A 26,695-nucleotide genomic window follows, 5' to 3' on the forward strand; every position below is an offset into this window, starting at 1 on the left:
TTCATCTATCGTCGCAACATTTCCACCAGGCACCAGCAGTCTTTATTTCGTTCATTTTGCGCGTGCATGCGCCAAGTTTTCCTCTCCGCGATGGACTGAGTGACTTTAATTTCTCCTCTGCCATGCGGCGTCAACGTGAGGATTCTCACTTTCCGTGTCCATGATTATTTGGTTATCAGTTTCATTGGAGTAATTCGTTAAGGAACTGATTTACTTGATTCTTTCAATCCAAATATCCGTTCAACAATTGTTTCCTCTGATTGATTTCATTATGCAGAAAACGTATTTCCCCGTGCCATATAAACTTCCAAAAGCATAGACATCATAGTTCTTCGTTTTATCAAACATCCAATATGCGCATGCAGGCATTAATTCCATTGTTTGACAAAGAGAACCTTTTTTCTTTCTTTTTTTTATTTGAACCACCAGCGCTCCATTCATGAATCGTCAGCGCTTCGTTTACTCACGGCTCCGCTGTATTCTAAAGCAGTTGTAACTCTCGCCGTCTTGAGCTTGTCCCGCTGAGTTGATGCTCCACAATGCGTAGTTTGCTAACTTAAGCTCCACAATGCATACTTTTTTAACTAAAGCTCCACAATGCGTAGTATTTTAACTAAACGTTGTGACTTATTTAGCTGGTAATCAAAAATATGCACGTTCTTTCGGGGTTGTGGGTTTGAGACACACTCGTTCTTTTGATTAAAAAATAAAAGGCAGGGATCGTCCGTCAGCTTCGCGGTATTTATTTCACCAAAAGCAAAAAGAAAACATGAGGATCAACATAAACCTTTTCTAACATATATCAAAAGAGCTGTCACTGAGCAGTTACATTTTATTACGGCTTCCCGTCTACCTATTCACCTGTGGCCCCCCTCCTAAATACAAACAGGTGCGCTTCATTAACTCAAATACGGTATCCCCAACATGTCAAATGCAAAATATGTTTTTACTAAATGAAAAAAGATAAAACAAACAAATAACCAAGCCAAAACCATCTTGTACATTAATTAGTGCTGTCAAGCGATTAGAATATTTAATGGTGATTAATCGCATTAATGTCATAATTAACTCGCGATTAATCACAATTTTTTTTCTATTATAAATATCCCTTGATTTCGTGCTGCTAGCCTTTTAGTGAGATCAGAGAGTGTTGAGAAGGACAGAACGCATGCATCAAGAGAGACCCGCAGTGAATCAACCCGGTCCACTTGACATCTGGTAGGTGACATGACAGTAGTCACGTTTCCATCTAAAAGGTGAAGCGAATCTTTAGAAAGTTTGCAAAAATAAATTTTAGGTGCGTTTCCATCAAGTGGTTGGAGCAGAAAACTACACACATTCCAGGGCTTGTCGTATCCTTTTGATAACAGCCTCTCTTAGGTCCTGATATATAGTGGAATTGCGTTGTTTTCCATCTAAAATAGCTGTAATGTATTTTTCTTCGATGACAGCAAGGAAAAATGTTTCCTCTTCAGCGTACCTATTATTCACATTGGCCATCTGTTCCATGGACATATTTAAAGGATACATTGTACATATTTATAATTCGAAATTCGTTGCTGCCTTTATACCACAGATACTCCAGGGTCTATAGCATATAACCAAGTTTTCTGATTACAGTTTAATGCATTTTCCACAATGTACCAGCTCTCGTTTTGCAGGCTGAACAGACGATTTGACTGGAATTACTTAGGTGCCCATATATCAGGGATTAATGGACACGGTATGATTAAAGGATATGCAAACATAGACATCCTATATCATGTATACATATATATGATATAGGATGTCTACGTACAAACGCTTAAAAATATATTTATATTGACGCTACAAGTTGATGTCGGAAGGGCTGCTATCATATATGTTATGACATATAATATGACATATAATATGACTATGAATATTATATTATTATGACATTTTATATTTTATAATATGTCCATGGTTGCTATGGCCGGTCGTTATGCGGAAATAGGAAGGACGTTGTCAGTCCTGTGTGTTCAATGTTCCCTACGTCACAGCTGTTTCGAAAAGTGTGTTTCCATCTCCCATTTTGCGCATTTACTTACTTTCGCATTTCTTAAAAACCACCTGTAGCGAGCGGATAAACTTTTTTTGCGAATTAGAGGATTTTTATGCAAATTTGTGTTACTGATTCGATACTTCAAAATTCGCATAAAATCGGGGGGATGGAAACACGGCTAGTGGTAGGCCTACCGTAAAACTTCAATACCCCAGGCTGTTATTTGTTTCAGTCACTGAACTTTCGAACAAAACTCTTGCTTAGCAAAGATGGGAAATTAAATGACCATTACTATTAAATGTATTATTGAAACTACCGGTAGTATGAATATTCCTACCGTACGTAGGCCTATACACATTACCAGGCTATCGAATAACGCCCCCACACACACACAGTGGCGGAGTGGTAATCGGGAGAGTCAGGAGAATTCCCGGTGGGCCGTTAACATTTCGGGGCTGTCGGGCTGATTGCTGCAGGATAACAATATTGCGTTTATAAAAGTTCCTTGCAGCGCCGTCCGGCAGCCTGAACTGTGCAACCGCAACCTCTCTCACTCACTCGACAGACGCAACACATACAATCTGTAAACGTCGCAACCAATTTGATTTTGTCTAGAGGTGAGTAACTGAGCGGCCCATCCCGAAGTGGTACAGCCCAGGTGGGCCTTGAACTGCGATTGGTTAGAAAGACGTAACAGCTAATGACAACATTAAACTCGTTCAGGCTCGAACAGAGTGACCCACAAACACACACACACTTTTAAGGCGTTTTTCACCCGCTCCATATCTTGCCCCAACAAGTTTGTGCGGCGTGCTTGTTGTTTTGTTTCCGGTGTAGCTAGATCCGGTATGGTGTTGTAGTTTTTCTAACGTGACTAGTTGTTGCTAGACAGCAGGTGGAAAAAACGACAACGTTTGCCCAGCCAAAAGAGCGTTAATCGCGCGATAAAAAAATGAACGTCGTTAAAATTGGTTTGCGTTAACGCCATTAATAACGCGTTAAACTGACAGCACTAATATTAATAAATAAATAAAACATTATATCAGACCGAAAATGTCTCTAACACAAGGTGTGAGATGACGAGCACCTCGAGCAGGAGCTGAGCTGCATCAAACTTGAGGAAGGGCCGGATCCTGCGGATGTTGTAGAGAGCAATCTGCAGGATCGGGCCACCGCTGTGATGTTCGCGGTGCAGCCCAAATGTCCAGTACCACACCAAGGTTTCTGGCAGTTGTTGATGGATATACAGCGATGTTCTCAACAGTGACCAGTAGGTCCATGTGAGGGCAGTCTTTCCCTGGCAAAAGGAGGAGCTCAGTCTTATTGAGGTTAAGCTTCAAGTGATGGGTAGTAGTCCAAGTGCTGACGTCTGCCAGACATTCTGAGATGCGATTTGCAATCAGGATGTTGTCAGAGGAGGGGAAGAGAGGAATAGCTGAGTGTCGTCAGTGTAACAGTTATAGGAAAAAAACGTGTGATGTGATTAAAGAGCCCAGGGATCTGGTTTATAGGTATTGGTAGTGACTTTAATATAGGGCTGAACGATTTATCGTTTTCTGATCGAAATCGCGATTTCAGACAACGCGATCTCGGGATCGCCAAAGCCATGTTTTTTTCGGTTTTACTGTGCGTTCACCCGTCAACTTAAAGACGCGAATCGGGCGAATTAATATAATATAATTGTATATATAATATCACGGCCAAAAGCTGTATGAGCATCCGGATGGCCGTAGGGCTGGGAGCTCTCTTCGAGGGGTTTGTTTACCGGCGTTGGCGTTGCTATGGTTACCATGGTTACCAGTCTTGTGTGTTCCAACGGTTTATTAGGTTTCTAATAAATGGCTGTCTAATACTTCATTCACTGCCTCTTCCGTGGTCATTACAATATTATGAATAGACTGCATTGGGTTCTCCGACGTCTCTCCCTTTGTTGTTATACTCTAATGCAAGAATTAACTAAAAGAGCCGTCTTTGACCGTCTTAAAAAAACAACTAAACGATTATTTTTTAAACGATTAATCTAGCGATTATTTTTTCAAAGCATCGATTAATCTAACGATTAATTTTTTCAGTCCGATTAGATTTCGATTCGAATATCGATTATCTCCCCATTAATTGACTAATAGCAATTGACTAATAGCAGATATGTAATAATGATTTACATATCTGAATGAAAAAAATATGAATTCCTTAACATTTCAATACATGTTTATTGCCTTTAAATTCCAAAATAAAAGTGCAAAGTAATGCATTCGTAGAATTCTACGGTGCTCGGTCATCTGCAGCTGCTACCGGGTGGCGCCTCTTCAGGTGCTGGTGAATTGCCGTGGTTCTAGAATGGAAAGTCATCTCCATTTTGCAAAGACGACGTATCACGGAATCGTTTCCTTTCACATTAAAGAATTCCCATACTTTAGAGCAGGGGTTCTCAAAGTTTTGACAACTGAGGGCCAATTTAGGAACCCGAAATTTGACTGAGGGCCGCCAATTGAAAAAAAAATTGGCGGGAAACGCCGCCAGCATCCCAGTGGTCAAAAAAAACATTGCACCGTGGACCTCTGGGAGTAAGGTCATGTGAGGTCTAAATCACGAAACTGAGGTTCAGCCTTTCAAAGTAATGTACAGTCGGATTAAAACTAACAAATGTAAAAGGATTTAATTGAAAGCTAGAGAGTCGACTTTTCTCTTTATATTCATTTATTTTTGTTTAAATTAATATTGATATAATAATAAAATAAAAAAAAGTTAATTTTTTATTTATTTTTATATAACTTACATAATTATGTATGTCATTGCGGGGCGCCAGGAATGATTCCGCGGGCCGCTGTCACACCAAATTTGTACCGGGTGCCAAATTTGTACCGGGTACGTCATCCTTAAGTCAGGGGTTAATCTAAACCGGGAAAGAGGGGCGCTGCGCCTCCTTGTTTCAACCCAGCGCCTCCTTGTCGAAAATTTTAAATTACTTAAAATCTCCCGGAATGGAGAGCGAGCGAGCAAGACCGCGCACAGGAGACAGACGTGCTCCTAACCGCATTCGCATCTGTGTAGCGTGCGTGCAGCACAACAGAGAGGGATCTAGAAACTGTGCATGAGGCAGTGTGCACGTGAGCCTCAGGCGCTGTCACGTTAAATTTGTACCGGGGGCGAAAATTGTACCGGCCTACGTCATCAGTTGTTTACATCTTGACAACCTGTCTGGCAACAGTCGACGCGATCGTCTGTTGCCGGGCAGGTTGCAAAAAACATTCGGCTCATGTTTCCAAAAGACGAAATAACATAATACAGATAACGGATCGCTAGATAAAACTTGTTTTTACTTTATATTTGCATTGTATTTAATTGTTTCATTGAATAGCAACAGACGACGCGATCGTCTGTTGCCGGGAAACGGGCGATCGCGTCAAATGACACGTTCAAGAACCTTCCTACGTCATTTGACGCGATCGGCCGTTTCCCGGCAACAGACGATCGCGTCGTCTGTTGCTATTTGATTAAACAATTAAATACAATACAAATATAAAGTAAAAACAAGTGTTATCTAGCGATCCGTTAACTGTATTATGTTATTTCGTCTTTTGGAAACATGAGCCGAATGTTTTTTGCAACCTGCCCGGCAACAGACGATCGCGTCGTCTGTTGCCAGACAGGTTGTCAAGATGTAAACAACTGATGACGTAGGCCGGTACAATTTTCGCCCCCGGTACAAATTTAACGTGACAGCGCCTCCTGATTGGCCTGGATCGGTAAGTCAACCAATCAGTTTACAGTGTAGGCGGGCTTTTATCTCTTCTCCCGAACCAAATTTATCAGTTCAGTGAATCTGAGAGTGTCTGAGAAGAAAGAAAATATAGCGTTTGGTGACTTAGTTTACAGTGTTTTTAAAATGTCGTGCCGCGGGGTGAAGAAAAGCAAGGATTGTCTTGCAAATTTTCAAAAGCTCCGCACCGTTTTTTCCGTTTTCCCCCTTGTGAATTTTTTCTAGAAAAACCCCTGCTTAAGTAATCCGTTCCAAACCTGCCTGGCAACAGACGATCGTGTCGAACGTTGCCTGGCAACGGATGATCGCGTCGAATGACGTGGGAAGGTTCAAGTACATTCGCAAACTTGTTCAATGAGCGCGACAAGACAGATAAAACTTATTTTACAAATTACATTTATTAGCGTTCCTAACTTTATATTTGTATTGTATTGTATTTATCTATTTCCCTACACAGTAATAGCTAAATGTTATGGGGATAACGTGAATAATAATAATATAAAACATTTACCAGTTAGTAAATGCCTGGGTAACCCTTCCTTTTACAGTCCCCTAATTACTATTACTGGGTAATTACCACTGGTAATAAGAAGGTAAATACAGAGGTAGTTACCCGGCAAATACATGGTAAATCATAGTGTATTACTGGGTAATTACCACTGGTAATAAGAAGGTAAATACAGAGGAATTATCCAGTAAATTATAGTGTATTACTGCGTAATTACCACTGGTAATAAGAAGGTAAATACAGAGGAATTACAGCTGAAGTACTAAGTAAAACCTCCACTATTACCCATCAACTCAACTAAGTAGCGTGTAGTTGTAACTGTTTTAGGTTGGTAATAACTCCGATATTGTGTACTTAATTAGGCAACCAATTCTTAGAAACACTTATTATCCAAGGTTTATGTTCTTAACAGCCGAAGTTTAATGATGTACAATCTAGAAATTAGCATAGTACTTTCCAATAAAATACTTTTTCTTAGTTATTATTCGTAGCTACACCCATTTAGAAAGGGTTTATTCGATTTACCACTATGGAATTACTTACCTGGTAACAACCTCTGCAGGAACAGTTTTCCTCTAGTGTTATGGTACATCTTCTTAAATACTGGGTACAAAGCCGTTTGTTTCCATGGTATTACCAGGTTCTTACCATATAATTTATAATAGATACATTCCATTATCCATGCAGTCAACACAAACTTGTACCATGTACGTTCTGCGACGTTACCAAGTAAAACACACCAATTTACCCAGTAATTAAGCTGAAACTGTACTGTAAAAGGAAGCCTCGTTTGTTTCCATGGTATTACCAGGTTCTTACCATATAATTTGTAATACATTATTCCCTTTTCCATGCAGTCAACACAAACTTGTACCATGTACGTTCTGCGACGTTACCAAGTAAAACACGACAATTTACCCAGTAATTAAGCTGAAACTGTACTGTAAAAGGAAGCCTCGTTTGTTTCCATGGTATTACCAGGTTCTTACCATATAATTTGTAATACATTATTCCCTTTTCCATGCAGTCAACACAAACTTGTACCATGTACGTTCTGCGACGTTACCAAGTAAAACACGACAATTTACCCAGTAATTAAGCTGAAACTGTACTGTAAAAGGAAGCCTCGTTTGTTTCCATGGTATTACCAGGCTCTTACCATATAAGTTGTAACTGGTTATTCCCTTTTCCATGCAATCAACACAAACCATATATGTTCTGCAACATCGTTCACCAGTAGTTAAGCACTTTAATTGTTGTTATAAAACCCCAAACCACTGTTGATGAAAGACATATTAAAATTAAACAAAATCAAAGGCTTATCTTTCAAACAATGCATATCTCACAAACAGGCACTGAACACTGAAGAAATCGGACAAAAAAAAGAGCCGTCCACATCAACTCAATTTAAATGTTACTGATAGTGTTTTCATAAAACACATGACAGTGTTATGGCAAGTGACCACAAGGAAGACTGCTTCAACCGCTACAATTTGAATAAGTGGTGAATGCCATGCAGCAATCTGCCTATGGGAGCATCGTTGTGGTCATTCGCAAACCAATGAGTCCACTCGATGAATGAGAGATGACTCTTTAGTGTCTTCTCTGTGAGGTATCCCTGCAGTCTCCACATCTGGGATTTGAAGGCTGACCAAGACCTGACCAGGTACCTCCAAATCTCCCCTTCAAGAATCAGAAGACAAGAAAATAAACATTAGGACTGTCAATTAATGAAGATTTCTAGAACATGGAGAACTCAAAGATTATTTTGTTTATCAGTTAAGAAAGGATGCTGGAACTCTGGCCATTGTGTTTGGTCATATTGAAAAGAGAAAAAGGCATAGCCATAAATACAGTTAATAGGACGGGAGGGGACAGGCAGTTAGCTCCGGTTAGCCCTTTAGCATCGAGCTAGCGGAGCTTCTGTCATTCAAATAACTCGGACATGTTGTTTAAAACCTATAACACCCAATTTATTAAAATATCCAGATTTAATCGGGCTCTCTCCCATAAGTACAGTTAATAGGACGGGAAGAGACAGGCTCTGTTAGCCCCGGTTAGCGCGATGCTAAAGAGCAGCTCTACCGGAGAATGCCACCTCAACAGGTGCAAGTTAGCCTCCGGTTTGATATTCGCCGGATATTCGGTTTACCACCAAATCGGATTCATCAACATAAGTGCAATACATCACGGGCTTATGGTGCGTTCGAGTATTCTCTGCGAGCCGACTCGGATCTCGGATCGGACGCCACGCCCACACTAAAATCGTTTTATTATGTTTTGAGCGTAGGTCGTCGGAGAAAAACATGGACGCCACCCGGAAAGCTATTGTTGCGGTAGCATTGGCCGACTACTACTACTATTTTCATTTATATTATTTCAGGACTACGAAATAATATAAATGAAACGGTGCGTTTTCACCGTACGAAAACGCAGCCATTTGAACTTCTACAATTTTCACTTCATTTCATGTTTCAATGTATCTTCTGCATATGTAAGTTATTACAGCAATACGAGTGATTGAAATTGCGATTTAAACCACCAAAGCGGTCCAAACACAATGAAAACAGTTCACTCAATGTCACACTGGGCGCATCCATCTTCAATTCTATCTCGGAAGCCTCGCTCGGTCACCGCTGAGTTCAAACGAGATGGCGAGATCGACTTCCGAGGAAAAGGGGCGTGTTTGTGCGTGTCGCTAGGCAACGTCCTCGGAGCTCCGAGACGGATGGATATTAAAACGCACCATTAGTATGTTGAGGACGGTTTAGGACACCGTATCGCGAAAAATCACAAACACATGTTGTCGCCATCGATGTCTGTGCAACAACGTCATTTACGTTCTCTGGCTGCTACCTGTTTTAGGGACCGTCAACAAGTTACACTCACCGACTGGTGGCAGAGACGTTACCATGGAATTGTTTCTGGAAACATAAAATAACATAAAAATCACAAAAAAATACATTTTGTAACCTGATTGTAGTAGTAGTTGCCAATGGTGGGCTGCTACTTACTGCAGGTAACTTTGCTAATATATTGCATTATTGTTAAACGGGATGCAATTAATAATTTCAAATATAGTTTGGTCGATTTTTGTCGAATATTAAACTATTAACTGCATTATGATTAACTATATTGCAATATATTTGTGATTAATTTCCTGAAACAATTCCATGGTAACGTCTCTGCCAACAGACGGTGAGTGTAATTTGTTGACGGTCCCTAAAACAGGTAGCAGCCAGAACGTAAATGACGTTGTTGCACAGACATTGATGGCGACAACACGTGTTTGTGATTTTTCGCGATACGGTGTCCTAAACCGTCCTCAACATACTAAGCCCGTAATGTATTGCACTTATGTTGATGAATCCGATTGGGTGGTAAACCGAACAGAATTTTAAAGGTTTGGTATGCGATTTGCGAAACGCCAGCAGATTTTGAAAATACACAACTCAAATGGTCCTACCCCCTCTCCTTCAACGCTGACTCTGACTCCACCCATTCCAAGTACCTGGACGCGCAATCATGCACGAGCGCGAACAGAGATGCGCGAGAGCGAGCCAGGCTAGCGTAGGTTTTCGTTTAACAACATGGCACTACATTCAGCTGTAAGTTGCACCCAGTACCACGGGAAGTAGGGGTTTTGGGGGTGCTGCAACACCCCCTGTCCGAGGCCCTGTCTTATCACAGAAAACGATCATTTCTAAAAACTCCGGCAGAAGTGGAGATTTCTGAAAACGCCGGTTATGTGTTGTCGTGTCAACGGGGAGAAACGGGATTTTAGGTTCTGAAGCGTCACATTATGCACCAGGAAATGCTTAACGTCCTGTGAGCGCCCGCTGTACCGTATTGGTCCGAATATAAACACAAACCCCATTGTAAGACGACCTATATTTGGAAAAAAGATTGGAAGACCAGATCTTGTTTTTATGAATAAATAAATTGTATTCATTGAAATAATATACGAAAATAAAAAGGCATAGAATAAAACACTGCATTGCCACTAAACAGTAGTGCAAATAGGCCGTACTGATGTGTACACCAAAGACTATTCCTGACACTCCTCTGCCCCGCTGTGTTCGCTCTGGCTGTGGTTGCTCCGAACTGTTTCGGCCCGTGGCAAAGCGAGTCATCCTCGCTGCTGTCCAAGGCATTTTGAGACGCAGCATTTATTTAATGCTCATATGACCTAGTGCTGAAAAAAGGTTATATGAAAAAATGTGAGGGTAGCGGTGGTGCGCTAAACTTGTTCTGTGAGCAGCTGGATGTGAACCATGGTGTGAAGGAAGTGAACACAACAATCGATTTTCAACTGTGCGCGCATGCACTGGTGTAATTGAGCTGCGCTGCTATATATCTTTTTTATCAATGTAACGAGTTGCGAGTCTAGTGCAGGCTGAGTTTTTTTTTTCCAGCACCCCCTGCTGAGAATACGTTCTCGCGGCTATGGTTGCACCAGATGTTATAAACATTAAACGGTCACATAAATCATTACTATTTTTAGAAAATGTATGTTTGTTTCATATAATTGTATTGGAAGTCCTGGTTTTCACTAGGGTTGCTGCGGTGTGGACATTTTCACAACGAGTAATACACTCGTCTCAACACCGGTATTACCGAGTATAAACGGTATAAACTTTTAAACTAGGTCAACCGCCACACAAGCATCGGTTTTTAGACCCTTCTCGTCCTTCAGTGGCCGCCAACGTTCGAAAGCGGCGCCTAGGATTATTCTTGATTTCCGTTTTTCTCTTTCAGCGTTTTTATTATCAATTACTCTCTGAAAAAGAGTTTTCCTTCTCTTTGCTGGTGGTGGTGGTGGTGGTGGTGGTGGTGGGGATGGTGGCGTCTTGTCTGCCATGGAAATTGTCTTCTACTGCTAGGTCCAAATGTGGATTAACTAGTTCCAGTAGCTACCGCAGGATAACAACAAACAGGAGCTTGCTCTGGGTCACGAGTACTGCACGAAGGGGTCGCGCGTGGGGGAGGGGGAGTGCAGTACGACCGTTGATTGACGTACTTACTGTCCAATGCAACGAGGTGGCAATCCAAATGATTGGCTGGAGTTTTTCGAGCCCTGCCCGTTCCACAGATGATTGACTTGATCTAACTCAGTGGCTGTAAGCGGGTTATGATAAGGATTTCAAGTAATTTTGCAAAAATGGCCAAAAAAGCAAATTCCATACCCAACCTTTAATATGTCTTTCATCAACAGTGGTTTGGGGTTTTATAACAACAATTAAAGTGCTTAACTACTGGTGAACGATGTTGCAGAACATATATGGTTTGTGTTGATTGCATGGAAAAGGGAATAACCAGTTACAACTTCTATGGTAAGAGCCTGGTAATACCATGGAAACAAACGAGGCTTCCTTTTACAGTACAGTTTCAGCTTACTTACTGGGTAAATTGTCGTGTTTTACTTGGTAACGTCGCAGAACGTACATGGTACAAGTTTGTGTTGACTGCATGGAAAAGGGAATAATGTATTACAAATTATATGGTAAGAACCTGGTAATACCATGGAAACAAACGAGGCTTCCTTTTGCAGTACAGTTTCAGCTTAATTACTGGGTAAATTGTCGTGTTTTACTTGGTAACGTTGCAGAACGTACATGGTACAAGTTTGTGTTGACTGCATGGAAAAGGGAATAATGTATTACAAATTATATGGTAAGAACCTGGTAATACCATGGAAACAAACGAGGCTTCCTTTTACAGTACAGTTTCAGCTTAATTACTGGGTAAATTGTCGTGTTTTACTTGGTAACGTCGCAGAACGTACATGGTACAAGTTTGTGTTGACTGCATGGAAAAGGGAATAATGTATTACAAATTATATGGTAAGAACCTGGTAATACCATGGAAACAAACGAGGCTTCCTTTTAGAGTACAGTTTCAGCTTAATTACTGGGTAAATTGTCGTGTTTTACTTGGTAACGTCGCAGAACGTACATGGTACAAGTTTGTGTTGACTGCATGGAAAAGGGAATAATGTATTACAAATTATATGGTAAGAACCTGGTAATACCATGGAAACAAACGAGGCTTCCTTTTACAGTACAGTTTCATCTTAATTACTGGGTAAATTGTCGTGTTTTACTTGGTAACGTACATGGTACAAGTTTGTGTTGACTGCATGGAAAAGGGAATAATGTATTACAAATTATATGGTAAGAACCTGGTAATACCATGTAAACAAACGAGGCTTCCTTTTACAGTACAGTTTCAGCTTAATTACTGGGTAAATTGGTGTGTTTTACTTGGTAACGTCGCAGAACGTACATGGTACAAGTTTGTGTTGACTGCATGGATAATGGAATGTATCTATTATAAATTGTATGGTAAGAACCTGGTAATACCATGGAAACAAACGGCTTTGTACCCAGTATTTAAGAAGATGTACCATAACACTTGAGGAAAACTGTTCCTGCAGAGGTTGTTACCAGGTAAGTAATTCCATAGTGGTAAATCGAATAAACCCTTTCTAAATGGGTGTAGCTACGAATAATAACTAAGAAAAAGTATTTTATTGGAAAGTACTACTGACTCTAGATAGTACATCATTATATTTGGGCTGTTACCAACATAAACCTTGGATAATAGGTGTTTCTAAGAATTGGTTGCCTAATTTCCTAGGAAGTACACAATATCGCAGTTATTACCAACCTAAAACAGTTACAACTACACACTACTTAGTTGAGTTGATGGGTAATAGTGGAGGTTTTACTTGGTACATCAGCTGTAATTCCTCTGTATTTACCTTCTTATTACCACTGGTAATTACCCAGTAATACACTATGATTTACCATGTATTTACCGGGTAACTACCTCTGTATTTACCTTCTTATTACCAGTGGTAATTACCCAGTAATACACTATAATTTACCATGTATGTACCTGGTAAATACCTAGTAATTAGGGGACTGTAAAAGGAAGGGTTACCAATGCCTGCTCACCTATCTACCCATCTATCTACTTTAAACACTCAGTTTACTATTTAAATTTGATTAAACAATTAAATGCAATACAAATATAAAGTGTTATCTAGCGATCCGTTATCTGTATTATGTTATTTCGTCTTTGGCAACATGAGCGGGAATGTTTTCTGAAACCTGCCTGGCACCGGACAACCCCTTACGTAATCTGTTGTTCGCTGCCTGGCAACGGACAACTGATTACGTACCCCGTACAAATTTGGCAGCCGGTACAATTTTGGTGTGACACCGCCATTGGCCCGCGGGCCGCACTTTGAGAACCAATGCTTTAGAGGAACGAGTGCGTGGCGCCTTGCACTTATGAAAGTCTGAGGAGCCACTCGCGTTGCAACTGCGCTCCGGCGCCGCCCATCTTTTCTTTTCTTTTTTTTAATCGACGCGCATTTTTCGGGTCGACGTAATTTATGCGTCGATCTGATCGATTACGTTGACGCGTCGTCCCAGCATTATATGTAATGTTTTAATGGTGTGATGTCATGTTTGGAAATATTACGGTTCATTTATACCACTGTACATTGTGAATATTGCACTGAAGCTTGATTTGAAGAAAATCCTGAAGAACATCGAAATCGCAATATCTGCCAGAAAAATCGCAATTCGATCTTTTCCTGAAATCGTTCAGCCCTAAGCTATGCTGTCGGTCTATGTGTTGGTTGTGACTTTAAGATACTGGGTTAAAGCTATGCCCTGGGTCTGTGTGTCGGTAGTGACTTTAATATACTGGGTTAAAACTATGCCGTCGGTCTCTGTGTTGGTAGTGACTTTAATATACTGGGTTAAAGCAATGGCGTGGGGCTGTGTAGGTAGTGACTTTAATATACTGGGTTAAAGCTATGCCGTGGGTCTCTGTGTTGGTAGTGACTTTAATATACTGGGTTAAAGCTATGCCGTGGGTCTCTGTGTTGATAGTGACTTTAATATACTGGGTTAAAGCTATGCCGTGGGTCTCTGTGTTGGTAGTGACTTTAATATACTGGGTTAAAGCTATGCCGTTGGTCTCTGTGTTGGTAGTAGGACTGGGCGATATGGGCCAAAATGAATATCTAGATATTTTTTTACTATATCTCGATACACGATATATATCTCGATATATTTTGATTCTCCTCTAGAGCACATCATAAATGCTCGATTCAACCATGTCTGGCATAATGTTACGTCAGTAATAATTCTAGTATTACTGAAACATAAGTCTGCATGTAGATTACATGAAACAACATATTGTTTAAACTCATTAGTGCTTTTTTATTGGAACAATTTAGAACTTGCACATAAGAAAAGGAAAATCACAGCAAGTTAGATTTACCAACACAGCATTTATTCAAACCGTTAATTATTTATTAACTGGTTGCATAATAATTATTATATATACACTGCCAGACGACGGATCCAATGATATTCTTTTTCAAAACCAAATCCTCAGTTTCCATCCTTTTTTCTCTCTCTGGCTGTTCTCACTCGCCGGTCGGAGGTAAACACCTACAGCAGCGCGCCGTCCAGACTACGTCACACACGCGCGTCCATGAGAATCTCGCGGACTCGCAGCGGGCGGGGGGAGTGAGTGTGTTTGTTGCGCCATTGCATGTCTTTACCTTTTGTGGAAGAGGGAGAGACGTCGGAGGCGCACAGAGCTTTTAGCCGTGATATTATACAATTATATTATATTATTTATCGAGCTCCGGGAGTCGCAAACGGCAACAATCACTTTCTCCTCCATGCTGCAGTTCACCCCGGACTGCACTGCACTGAGTTTGACGGTTGAACGCTGATTGGCTGTTTACGTTACACATGTCACTCAGTGGCCACGCTGTTGAACGCTGATTGGCTGTCATCACGAGAAATTAAAATACATTTCAACTCGAGCGAATTTGTCGCAGCACAAATCCTCGTGAACGCGCTAGCCTGTACACGGCCAAGTGTGGCGCGACAAATCAAAACTTGTTGCTGGTTTTCCCTCGCGAAGAATTCGCCCGATACGCGTCTACGTTCACTTTATATGGGATTTTGTCGCCCCGTCGTGTTTGGTGTGAACGCACATTGAGTATGCCGGCGGCGGCAAAAAGAAACAGATTACGTGCCAATTTGTATTCGATGTTCGCGACAGGGGCATTTTATACATCCCCTGGAGAACATCTCGCGATACATCGCATATATTCAATATATCGCCCAGCCCTAGTTGGTAGTGACTTTAATATACTGGGTTAAAGCTATGCTGTCGGTCTCTGTGTTGGTTGTGACTTTAATATACTGGGTTAAAGCTATGCCGTGGGTCTCTGTGTTGGTTGTGACTTTAATATACTGGGTTAAAGCTATGCCGTGGGTCTCTGTGTTGGTAGTGACTTTAATATACTGGGTTAAAGCTATGGCGTGGGGCTGTGTTGGTAGTGACTTTAATATACTGGGTTAAAGCTATGGCGTGGGGCTGTGTTGGTAGTGACTTTAATATACTGGGTTAAAGCTATGCCGTGGGTCTGTGTTGGTAGTGACTTTAATATACTGGGTTAAAGCTATGCCGTTGGTCTCTGTGTTGGTAGTGACTTTAATATACTGGGTTAAAGCTATGGCGTGGGGCTGTGTTGGTAGTGACTTTAATATACTGGGTTAAAGCTATGGCGTGGGGCTGTGTTGGTAGTGACTTTAATATACTGGGTTAAAGCTATGCCGTGGGTCTGTGTTGGTAGTGACTTTAATATACTGGGTTAAAGCTATGGCGTGGGGCTGTGTTGGTAGTGACTTTAATATACTGGGTTAAAGCTATGCCGTGGGTCTGTGTTGGTAGTGACTTTAATATACTGGGTTAAAGCTATGCCGTTGGTCTCTGTGTTGGTAGTGACTTTAATATACTGGGTTAAAACTATGCCGTCGGTCTCTGTGTTGGTAGTGACTTTAATATACTGGGTTAAAGCTATGGCTTGGGTCTGTGTTGGCAGTGACTTTAATATACTGGGTTAAAGCTATGGCGTGGGGCTGTGTTGGTAGTGACTTTAATATACTGGGTTAAAGCTATGCCGTGGGTCTGTGTTGGTAGTGACTTTAATATACTGGGTTAAAGCTATGCCGTTGGTCTCTGTGTTGGTAGTGACTTTAATATACTGGGTTAAAACTATGCCGTCGGTCTCTGTGTTGGTAGTGACTTTAATATACTGGGTTAAAGCTATGGCTTGGGTCTGTGTTGGCAGTGACTTTAATGATTCTGTATCTGATTCTGAGCAGTTGTCCAACAAAGGTGGATTACCCCGTATTTCTACTTGACCTTTCAGATCACCAATGCCACCACGCTGCAGAAGACGGTGGAGCACCTGGGCAAGCTGCAGCAGGACAGGCAGCAGCTGCAGGAGGAGGCGCGCCGGCTGAGGGAGGAAGTGGAGGAGCTCAACGGCTCCATAAGGTGACCTCATCATGCTGAGGAGCATACTGGTGTTCACTGACCGCTGATTCTGTCGGTGCCCAGATGTACTTCAAACATAATTAATGGTTCTGTGTTCTTCAGGATGTGGAACAGCATGCCAGAGTACAATGCATAACCTCTAATGGAATTACCTGCATTTATAATCACTGAAGTGAGTCAACATTTAAAAATTCTCTTCCATCTCATTGGTCAGTCGTTGTCAGGAGCAGCTTCCTGGTACGGGGGTCTCCATGACAAGGAGTCGATTCAACCACGTGCATGAGTTTGAAGCCTACGTGAAGAGCCGCACACTGCAGAACTGGAAGTTCTGGATCGTATCCTTTAACCATCTTATCCCGAGAGGACCCACAAAGTTAACCCTTATGTCTCAACCTTTTTGCTTTTGTCAGCCAAGTTGTGTTTGATCGCTAAATCGCCCATAAACTAATTATTTAGTGTCCGGTCACTATTTTTTAAATCAAACAAGGTGTTTAAAGTCATGTTTACTGAGTATGAAGATAGTGTTTCACATGAAATATGTAAATTGCGTTCATTCAGAAGACAAGGCCTTTAATGCCATCTAGTGGCTTTATGATGCAATTTTGATGTTTAGATAGAGGGGTCAAACGGATTATCGAGATATGCACCGGTTTGTGTCTCATCACGTTTGTTTAGACTCTGCTTAAGCTCACCTCTCAACTTTTTGCTTAAAATTGATTTTATAATTACAATACAATAAAATGCTGTGAGAACTCCTGGAACTTGGGCCCTTTACTTCATAATCTGCTTATGATGTTACTGCTTAACTCTTCTTCTCACCCTACATGCATTTGCATCCCTGGTATTAGAGAGCTTGGCGTACCATATACGTACCAGATAGTTTATATAATTGAGCTTTACGTACCAGATAGTTGATATAATGGAGCTTTACGTACCATATACGTTCCAGATAATTGATACAATGGAGCTTTATGTACCACATTGTTCATATAATAGAGCTTTACGTACCAGATAATTGATATGATAGAGCTTTACGGACCAGATAGGTGATGTAATCAGTGGCGGGCCGTGACTTTTACCATGAGGCCTTCAATGCAATCATCCTGAAGTAAACCGCTTTTCAAATGACTTAATAATGACGTCAGGGTTATTGCCATGTTGATGTAACCACCCAATATAAACCTGACAACTGAACAGGCTTTAAGAATAATGTTCTTTTTTTTTAAGCCGAAACAACCACAACAATACGCACGTAGCCTACCCATGTCATATGAAAAGCCTGTAATAATTCGTCAGATTCTAAAATTTCCGACTGTCCATGAATGCAGCCAAAAATCTTCCGTCATTTAGTAAAAACGCTGTAAGTACGTGCTTCTTTCCTAGAACCTGTGCTTGATTTAGAGGACTTTTGCAATTCATACTATTGTATTCATACATATTCAATACTACCAAACAAGAACCAATTCAAAACAATCCCATGTTACTTTAACGAACACAGGTTGTTTTTTTTTAAACCAAAAGAATATTAAAGGGACACAGTGTAAAAATTATTCACATCTAGTGGTACAATTGTATATTGCATTCAAACTAATAGTGCTCACTTGTTCAAAAACTACGGTGGGCAGTATGTGCCAAGAAGCTGTGTCATGACATCCAATACTACCTCATCGAGTCATTCGAGTGATGATGAGGTTTGTTATTTCAAACAAATTTCAAACTGCATTGAATCATTAGTGTAAGCTAATGACGCATGAGTAATTACTCCTCGAGGAAAATAGTGAGTTATTTCAGTCATCATTGACGCTGGCTCAGAGTGAAAACGCGTTTGCATTTCCTGTACCACGTAGTGCTTTTTGTCCCTCTCGGCAGTTCGTAGACAGGAAGAACATGGAAGCCTCCATGAAGCTTACCCGTCCTATGTAACTTCATATTAATTATTCTTCGCTAAGGTGGATAAGTGAGATTTTTGGCAGAGATAATTTTACACCAATGAGGACTTATTTATGAATGAATACGTTGATTTGAGGTAATAAATGACTTAAAATATTACACAGTGTCCCTTTAATATAGGCTTTACAAATCAACCAAAGTGCGATTTCGTTGTGGAGCTCTGTTTCCCTTCTTACTTGCTCATTGAGTTGAAATCCACTCGGGTGTCTCCGAACGTCTTCAACAAGACTGTTGCATGCAAGTGGCCCGCCGTACTTTGGTGTCTCTATGCCGACTTTGTAAGACATCTCAGGTTGGAAAACCCAACCCACCGTGGCTCCAAACACCATATCGATCCATTGCAAATAGCAAGCATTCCCAGCAATACAGATTACAATGACCACTTGACGCTGTCAGCCAACTATACCTCTCGTAGTTGCTGGATTGAAAGTGCCGCACAAATCCTTTGCCCGGCTGGGTCAGAGCAGATTTCTAGCTTTTTTGAGAAAATCCAAAGGCTATCGACTCCTTCTCGGAAAAGACTTATTCAACAAATCGGCCGCAATATCCAGTCCTTTGTCATCCATTTGTAATTAAAGTGAATCTAATCTAAAAGAAAATGGAACCTAATGATCTATATAATTTTGCTGCTAGCTAGTTGTAATTCCTTTTGTTTTCCTCCTGATGGCGCCAAACAACAAGGCCAGCTAGAAGGCCTAGACGTGTAAAAGGATACACCCAACTCGGCATACTCGAAATCTGATAGGTTGAAGAACATGTCAATCAACATAGTCCCCATTAGCGTCAACAGCGAGGGCATTCTCTCAGGATTCTGAAGGCCTCGGCTAGATTATTTTTTACCCGGAGACAGCGCAGGGAAATAATCTGATTGGATAAGGGCTCTAATATATATATGATCACGCTGAAAGCAACGCAACTGAAGGAAAAACAAATAAATACGTCTTTAGACTTATGTGAACAAACTTATTAAAATAGATAGAATGAATGAAAATATATATATATTAAAAGGTATAAATTATATATTTTATAAAAATAAAAATAATGTATTGTTCTGTAAGTGTCTAGGCCAGCAGAGAAGGCTTTGCTGGCCCTGACGGCCCGTCACTGGATATAATAGAGCTTTTTGGACCAGATAGTTTATATAATAGAGCTTTACGTACAAGATAGATGATATAATAGAGCTTTTCATACCAGATAGTTTATATAATAGAGCTTTACGTATTAGATAGTTGATCTAATAGAGCTTTGCGTAACAGTTGATATAATACAGCTTTACATACCAGATAGCTGATATAATAGAGCTTTGATAATGCTTACCAGATAGTTGATATAATAGAGCTTTACCTACCAGATAGTTGAAATAATATATCAACTAGATAGTTGATATAATATATAAACTATCAGCTTTACATACCATATACATACTAGATAGTTTATACAATTGATCTTTATGATCTCCAAATGGACGAGATAGCTGATGCTTTAAAGCTTTATACCACAGCATTGTTGAAAACTTGATTCTCTGATTGGTTATTAACACATATAGCTTTACACACCGTAAACATAGCAGATAGTTTTCTTGTTGCAAAGCTACATTTGTCTAGCTAGCCTGTTCATGTAAGAGAGGAAAACACTTTTAATCGCTTGACAAATATTTTGATTGTGAATAGTTGCTTATTAAAAACTATTGCCAGTAAATGGGACAGTAATATAAACTTTAATTGATTGGAATGTTGTCGAAATTGGATTGTTCATCATGACGAATGGTGCATGATTAACAATTTTCATCAGCGAGTTTAGTATTTTGTACTTAAAGTGCATATTATAACGCCACTGGTAGTTAATTCTGGACCATCCTTTTCATCCCTAACTAATACAAGTTCTACAAGCCTGCCAATTTATGCAACTTTTGGCCACGTCGTTTTTGGGATATGGCCGAATGTGTCAGGAAAAAATAAATAATCATACTAATTACTAACGAATACAATAGGGTTCCTACGTTTTTCGTAGGACCCCTGATGATAAACTTCTCCTACCCAGGTCTTGTTTTTTAAAGTCTTCTGTATTAGAAGTGTTAACTGCAGGAGTGCAATTTACAAATCCAACATTAAAAACAAGGATCAAATACAACTGTAAACCAGATGTTTCCTTGACAACGCAAAAACAATAGATCTCGATAGAAAAAACTACGCTATAGATACAACTCATATCAAATCAGTGTTGGTGACTCTGGTATGAGCGTAACATACCCCAATGGGTGTCCCGGCACTGGGTAGGTCAGATGACTCAGTTACCTGGATAAGAAGCAAAACAACAAACGTTGTGGAATGGGGCCTTGTATTTCATCTTGTTCTTTTTGCTTGGGCATAAGGCCAATGTGTGTCAACTTTAGTGTGTGTGTGTGTGTGTGTGTGTGTGTGTGTGTGTGTGTGTGTGTGTGTGTGTGTGTGTGTGTGTGTGTGTGTGTGTGTGTGTGTGTGTGTGTGTGTGTGTGTGTGTGTGTGTGTGTGTCATGATCCTTATCTAATGTGTTCCAGTTCAGCATCATCATCAAGCCTCTGTTCGAGTCCTTCAACAACACTGTGTCCACGGCATGCGAGGCAGAGCTATGTCAGACCACCTTAGAGTGGCTGGACCACCATTGCTCCCTCCCTGTGCTCAGAGCTAGTAAGTATCCCCCTCTAAACCGCCCCGAGGCTCAGGCCACTAGGTATGTTTTTGTGCGCACACATGTGCCTGCATGACGATGATTTGTTTGCAAGACCAATTTCTCTCGGATTACCGGCAACATCTAACAGGACATGATGCTCACTGGGATTTTTATTTTGTAACGCCCACATCTAAGCATTGCTGCCTCAGATAGGATGCCATGATGCAACCTGACGTCAGAGATCCCTATCTCAAAAGAAGTTTATAGCTAACAAAGGGAGTTCCTAGAATGGAGGCACAAACATTATTTTGAAGTGAATGACTAATTTTGACCTCTTTTTTTTTACCAAAAATGTATTACAAATGAAGTTGTTCATGAAGAGTGATGAAATGTTTGCTTTCGAAACACAATGGGGCGTACAAGTGGAGCCATCCACCTATACCTTTTTTACAGCTTTGTCTAGAGTATTGCTTGCAAAAATTAGTGACTTAATTGTTACTGAATACAATTGGAACCCATTGGTGTGTGTGTGTGTGTGTGTGTGTGCAGTTTTACACCTATATAATGTCTTTACGCTCGGCTCATGGCTCGACATGTCCATATGTCCTTGTATTCCAGTGGTTTGCAGCACCCTTCGACAACTAGGGACAAAGACTTCCATCCTCACTGAGCCGTCGCTGCTGCACAAAGAAGTCTTCCAGGCCATCGGAAGTGCCCAGAGGCCTTGCGGGGACTCATAGCCAGGCTATTGACTGCTCCATGGGCCTCGTGGGGACACAAAGCCAGGCTATCGACTGCTTCATGGGCCTTATAGGGACTCGTAGCCAGGCTATCAACTGCTCCATGGGCCTTGTGGGGACTCATAGCCAAGCCAGGATGCCAACTACTCGAAGTGTTCTTAAAGGGCCTCATTGCCTGGCTACAGTCCAATGCTAGACCGAGCTTGGATCAACACTGTGAAATCCAGTAAGCATGGCTCGCCGGGTGGGTCAACCAGGTTTTCCTAATGGGCTGTGAAGAGTTGTCATTGTTATAGTCATCCTCATAGCTGTTTGGGTGTCTGTCACAATTTGTTCACATATTGCCACAAAAGAAAATACTGTTTCTTAGAGGTGTGTATTTTTGGAATAACACCAAAAACTTTACATGGACACTGGTATAAGTGTGTTTTGCTTCAAGAACGACGATAAAAACCAAACATTTCTTTCTTTCAATGGAATAAGTGTATTTTTATGTATTTCAGTTTAAAGGGAAAATGGATTGAATGCTTTTCTGAGATTTTTGTGTGTACCTAAAATAATGAGACAGAAGACCCTTTTTAATATAGGATAAGTTATGACTAGGATCATGCTAGTCTTATTTTTTGATGTTCACATATGATGAAGGTGGTTGTTTCATCCAAGCCATCACGGCACCATCCTGTTGGGCGTTGTTTGCTCTAGTTTCTCAGGGTTTATTCAGCTTATACCAACCAGCTGCTGGGGTTTTTAATGCTGAAGTACTCATGTTTTCTACTACCAATGGTCTGCTCCACTTTTGTATGACATATTGGCATGCAATACGTTTCTTAAAAAAATAACTACTTATCCATACAGTTGACCACATAATAAGTAGCCTGAGTAAAAACAATTTTCCATTAACCATAAACTGCAGTACCAATATGGACGTACACACAGGTATTTCTGTGTTACAGGAGAGGTCACTCCAACTTCACTATTTTTCTCAGGGCTGGACTTTATTATGCTTTGGTGGAAACCAAATGAACAAAATAAATCAGGAATCTTTCAATGGAAATCTATTGGCTGTAAGGTTTTGATATTGCATCTTTTACTTCAGTCCACTGGGTAGGCTGGTAGACTGATCTATCCAGCACCGATCTTGGTGGACACGCCCACTAGTGATGTCATATGGGGCAGATTTTCGAAACGGCTTGTATGGCTATTCACACTCACACCTGGTGGTATAATAGGTCCCCTTTAATCAGATGTTTTATTTTGAAAATACCTAAAGAAAATATTTTTTAATATTCAAAATTACGAACTCAGGCAGTCGAGTGCCTTGTTGTGTTTTATGTATTTATTTCTTGAATTCAAAAATTTTATTATGAGTGACCAACAGTGTAGCAAAAAGCAATGCAGCGAGGGATTATTGGTGGGATTAATGTTCTGGTCTGTAAAGGATGATGGCGGTCACCATTTCAAAGTGGCTGTTGTTAAAAATATTATAATGGACTTTTTAATGACTCAGTTCGTCTGTAGTTTTTTTGCAGAGATTATCCTTTTTAAGAATTCAGGTACAGATAATATTTTTTCATCATCAGTGGGGGTTATATTTCTACTGTGGACAACCAAAAAAGTGTAGACAGGAATAATTACTTTTGCAGTATTTCATTAGCTTTACGTTTTTAGCATGGAGAATATTCTAAATAAATCATTACCTGGTTGACCGTAGCATAAGGTCCCTTGGGAATCTACACAAAAGTTTGGCCTCTGTGTTGGCTTGCATACTCTTATTTATTTTTTGATTTTTGATCAGTGTCATTTATAACAAGTAACTATACTATATTAGAAAAAATGTTTCCTGTTTTTTTTTAATGAACATTGGATATTCCACAGTACATCAAATGCATACTTCTTTTGAAGGCAATGTGCCTTATGTTTCTGTGTTTGAGACTGTAAAGATGTGTTGGATGGTATGACTTTTTGTGTTTGTCAATTTCTAATAAGTTCCAAGACCAATCACAAGATTGCCTTGACATTTTATTTCATTTAGAAAAATTGCATTTACACACGACAAAACACAAAGCTAGTACATTTATACATCTTCCGACACATATATAGTAAAAGTAAAAAAATATATAAAAAATACTGTATGATTGAATAAATATTTTTTGTTGATCAAACATTAATGAAAATAATGACTTCTTTAACCATTGTGTAAAAAGCTCCAAAAGGCACTGGAGATACTGAAATGTATCGTGGGTACTCTGGAACGCTGGGACAAAGCATCCCACCATCGGCCCGGGGCAAGTTGTATACGTCCTGAATGGCCTGTGCAATATCCATCACCTCCTTAGTTACTTCAGGGACCAAGTGGCTTGTGTTGGTCAGGTAGCACTGGAAGTGTGAGAGGTTTGAAGGGGGAAGGAGAAGGGGTAAGGGGTAGAAACGGGATGCAGCCTTAATAAATTGACCTCAACTAGTTCAACCTCAATAACCGATTTACTCTTTCAGGAAGGCAAATTAAAAAAATAATAATAATCTTCAAAATTAGGTATTGGTGCATGACCTCATGCCAGAGTCCTGCTGGTATTTAAAGCCACTCAAAATAAGTAACTCTCTGCCAGAGCTCAGGGTAGCTGATAATTCGTTTTTTATCAATTTAACCCACCATTTCCTTAATCATTTCCTCCACAGCTTTCAAGAGACTGGTTGGTTGGGCACTTGGCACTGCTAGTTACTTGTATAAAGATCAGGGACGGGACAAGAGCTGTACACTGAAAGAAAAAATGTTATTAATAATATAATATACTAATATACCTAAAAACAGAATATATGTATCTATATCTATTATATATGTATGTGTCTGTATATATATAAATATGTATAAATATATATATGTATATATATGTACATATATGTAAATGTATAAATATGTAGCCTTTATATGTAAATGTATATATATGTATTTAAATGTATGTATGTGGAAAGCTTTCGTTGATGATTTGGATAAAGAAATTCTTACCATCACAGAGACCCATATTAAAGGCAGTAATGAGCGAGGTCAACAGGAATGCTCGATCCTGTTCTTGGTGTATCTTCACTACTACCAGTTGTATTATTATAGTCTTGGATAAAGATACACCTAGCCTTGAGTTTATTTCCTTGGGGGCTCCAAAGTGTATCATTAGTAATGGTTAGCATTACAGTCATATGGTGAATGATGAGATTACTGATTATTTTAGCCCTTGTGAATTTCCTCTTGGTTTCCATCACTTTGGTTTTAATTCAATAGATGGGACTATTAACATAGCATGCACAGATTGTTCAGTGTGTAGGTGTTTGTGGCATTTGGCAGTGAGTATGAAGTGACACAGTGAGCTCAAAGCATCCCTCCATGGCCTGTGCAATATCCATAACCTAATGCCTCTTTTCCACCGACAGTACAGCTCAACTCGCCACGACTTACGCCGGGATTCCAACCTAATGTATTCACCTTCCACTCCCAAAACTAATGCAATTAAATTCCACGCTTTGTCCTTCCGGCCTTTGTCATTATAAAAAGGATGATTTGGTACATAAATGACTTCATGTGGCTGAACTTTGACAATGAGTCTCTCGTCGTCCATGTTGCCGACCCTCTGAGACCCCTTGATTGGTTGACTGCTGACCTGGTGTCACCTGTCATGACGTAATAATGTTGATGTGAAGTTGTGATAGGCTACATGAGCTGAGTATTGTGTTTTATTTTGAAAATTGACCGGATGCTCTATGGCTTTTACTTTTTCTCTTCCTGCCCTGCTCGATCTGCTCTGTTGAAATTGACGCGGTTCAGCAACGGCTTGCGGCAGAAATAGAAATGCTACGGAATGGTAGCGCTGCGGCACGGCGAGCCGCTCCTGGGACGCTGCTGAGACGTTCCCGTGGTCTCATTGATTAGAGTGGAAGCTATCTGCTGCGGTGACCGCGGCCAAGATGTGCCGCAGCCGTAACGCTGCCGTAACGCGTCCGGTGGAATCGGGCCTTTACGGCCCGATTTCACCGCAGCAGATACGTTCCACTCTAATCAATGAGACCATTTCCACCGGACGCGGCTGCGGAACGTCGAAATGCATGCTCGTCGGGGGGCTAGGGTGGATGTGTCGAGGAACACCATTCACTTCGGCACGGAGACGCTGACCCTCCAGCGCAGTCAAGGGGGGAAGATAGGGTGTACACAAGCCCAGCTGTGTTCACCAGGTGCCGCACCATCGCCGCCTCCACAGCCATCGCCGCCATCCCCTGAGGCAACAGCGAACTCCGTGGAGGCAACGACTCCTCAGCCCCCATCGTCAGATGTTGACAACGCGATCAAGGAAATATACCAGCGGAGCAGTGAAGGACTGGATGCTCAGCAGAGTCAACAGCTGCGAGACCTGCTCCAGCAGTTTACAGACATTTCTGCTGCACGAAATCAGGACTGCACCCAAACTAACCTGGTGCAGCACTCAATTGACACTTGCACGGCCCTGCCCATTAGACTGCGAGCCCGCCGACTAGGGTTTGCCAAACAAGAAGCAGCAGAGCAGATGATCAGGGAGGTGGCTGAGGCGGGGGTGATAGAGCCATCCAACAGCCCCTGGGCTGCCCCTGCCCTCCTGGTCAAAAAGAAGGACGACACCTGGAGGTTCTGTGTGGACTATCGTCACTTGAACGATGTAAC

At 40.9% G+C, this 26,695-nt stretch overlaps 1 protein-coding gene across 3 annotated transcripts in view; it reads left to right on the forward strand.

Moving 5' to 3' along the window:
* mlxip (MLX interacting protein) overlaps positions 1–25,810 on the forward strand; it is a 105,066-nt gene extending 79,256 nt beyond the window's left edge. For 2 of the 3 annotated variants that reach the window (XM_056593014.1, XM_056593015.1), the window contains exons 14-17: positions 16,547–16,674; positions 16,889–17,009; positions 21,162–21,291; positions 21,893–25,808. In XM_056593014.1, the coding sequence (XP_056448989.1) occupies positions 16,547–16,674; positions 16,889–17,009; positions 21,162–21,291; positions 21,893–22,014 (501 nt within the window). In that variant the 3' untranslated portion in view covers positions 22,015–25,808. Of the gene's footprint in view, positions 1–16,546; positions 16,675–16,888; positions 17,010–21,161; positions 21,292–21,892 lie in introns of all 3 variants that reach the window. The other variant, XM_056593016.1, reaches the window with a different exon arrangement.
* The last annotated feature ends 885 nt before the right edge of the window (positions 25,811–26,695 follow it).

Source organism: Gadus chalcogrammus, chromosome 6 (genome assembly GCF_026213295.1).
Source record: "Gadus chalcogrammus isolate NIFS_2021 chromosome 6, NIFS_Gcha_1.0, whole genome shotgun sequence".
Lineage (NCBI taxonomy): Eukaryota > Metazoa > Chordata > Actinopteri > Gadiformes > Gadidae > Gadus > Gadus chalcogrammus.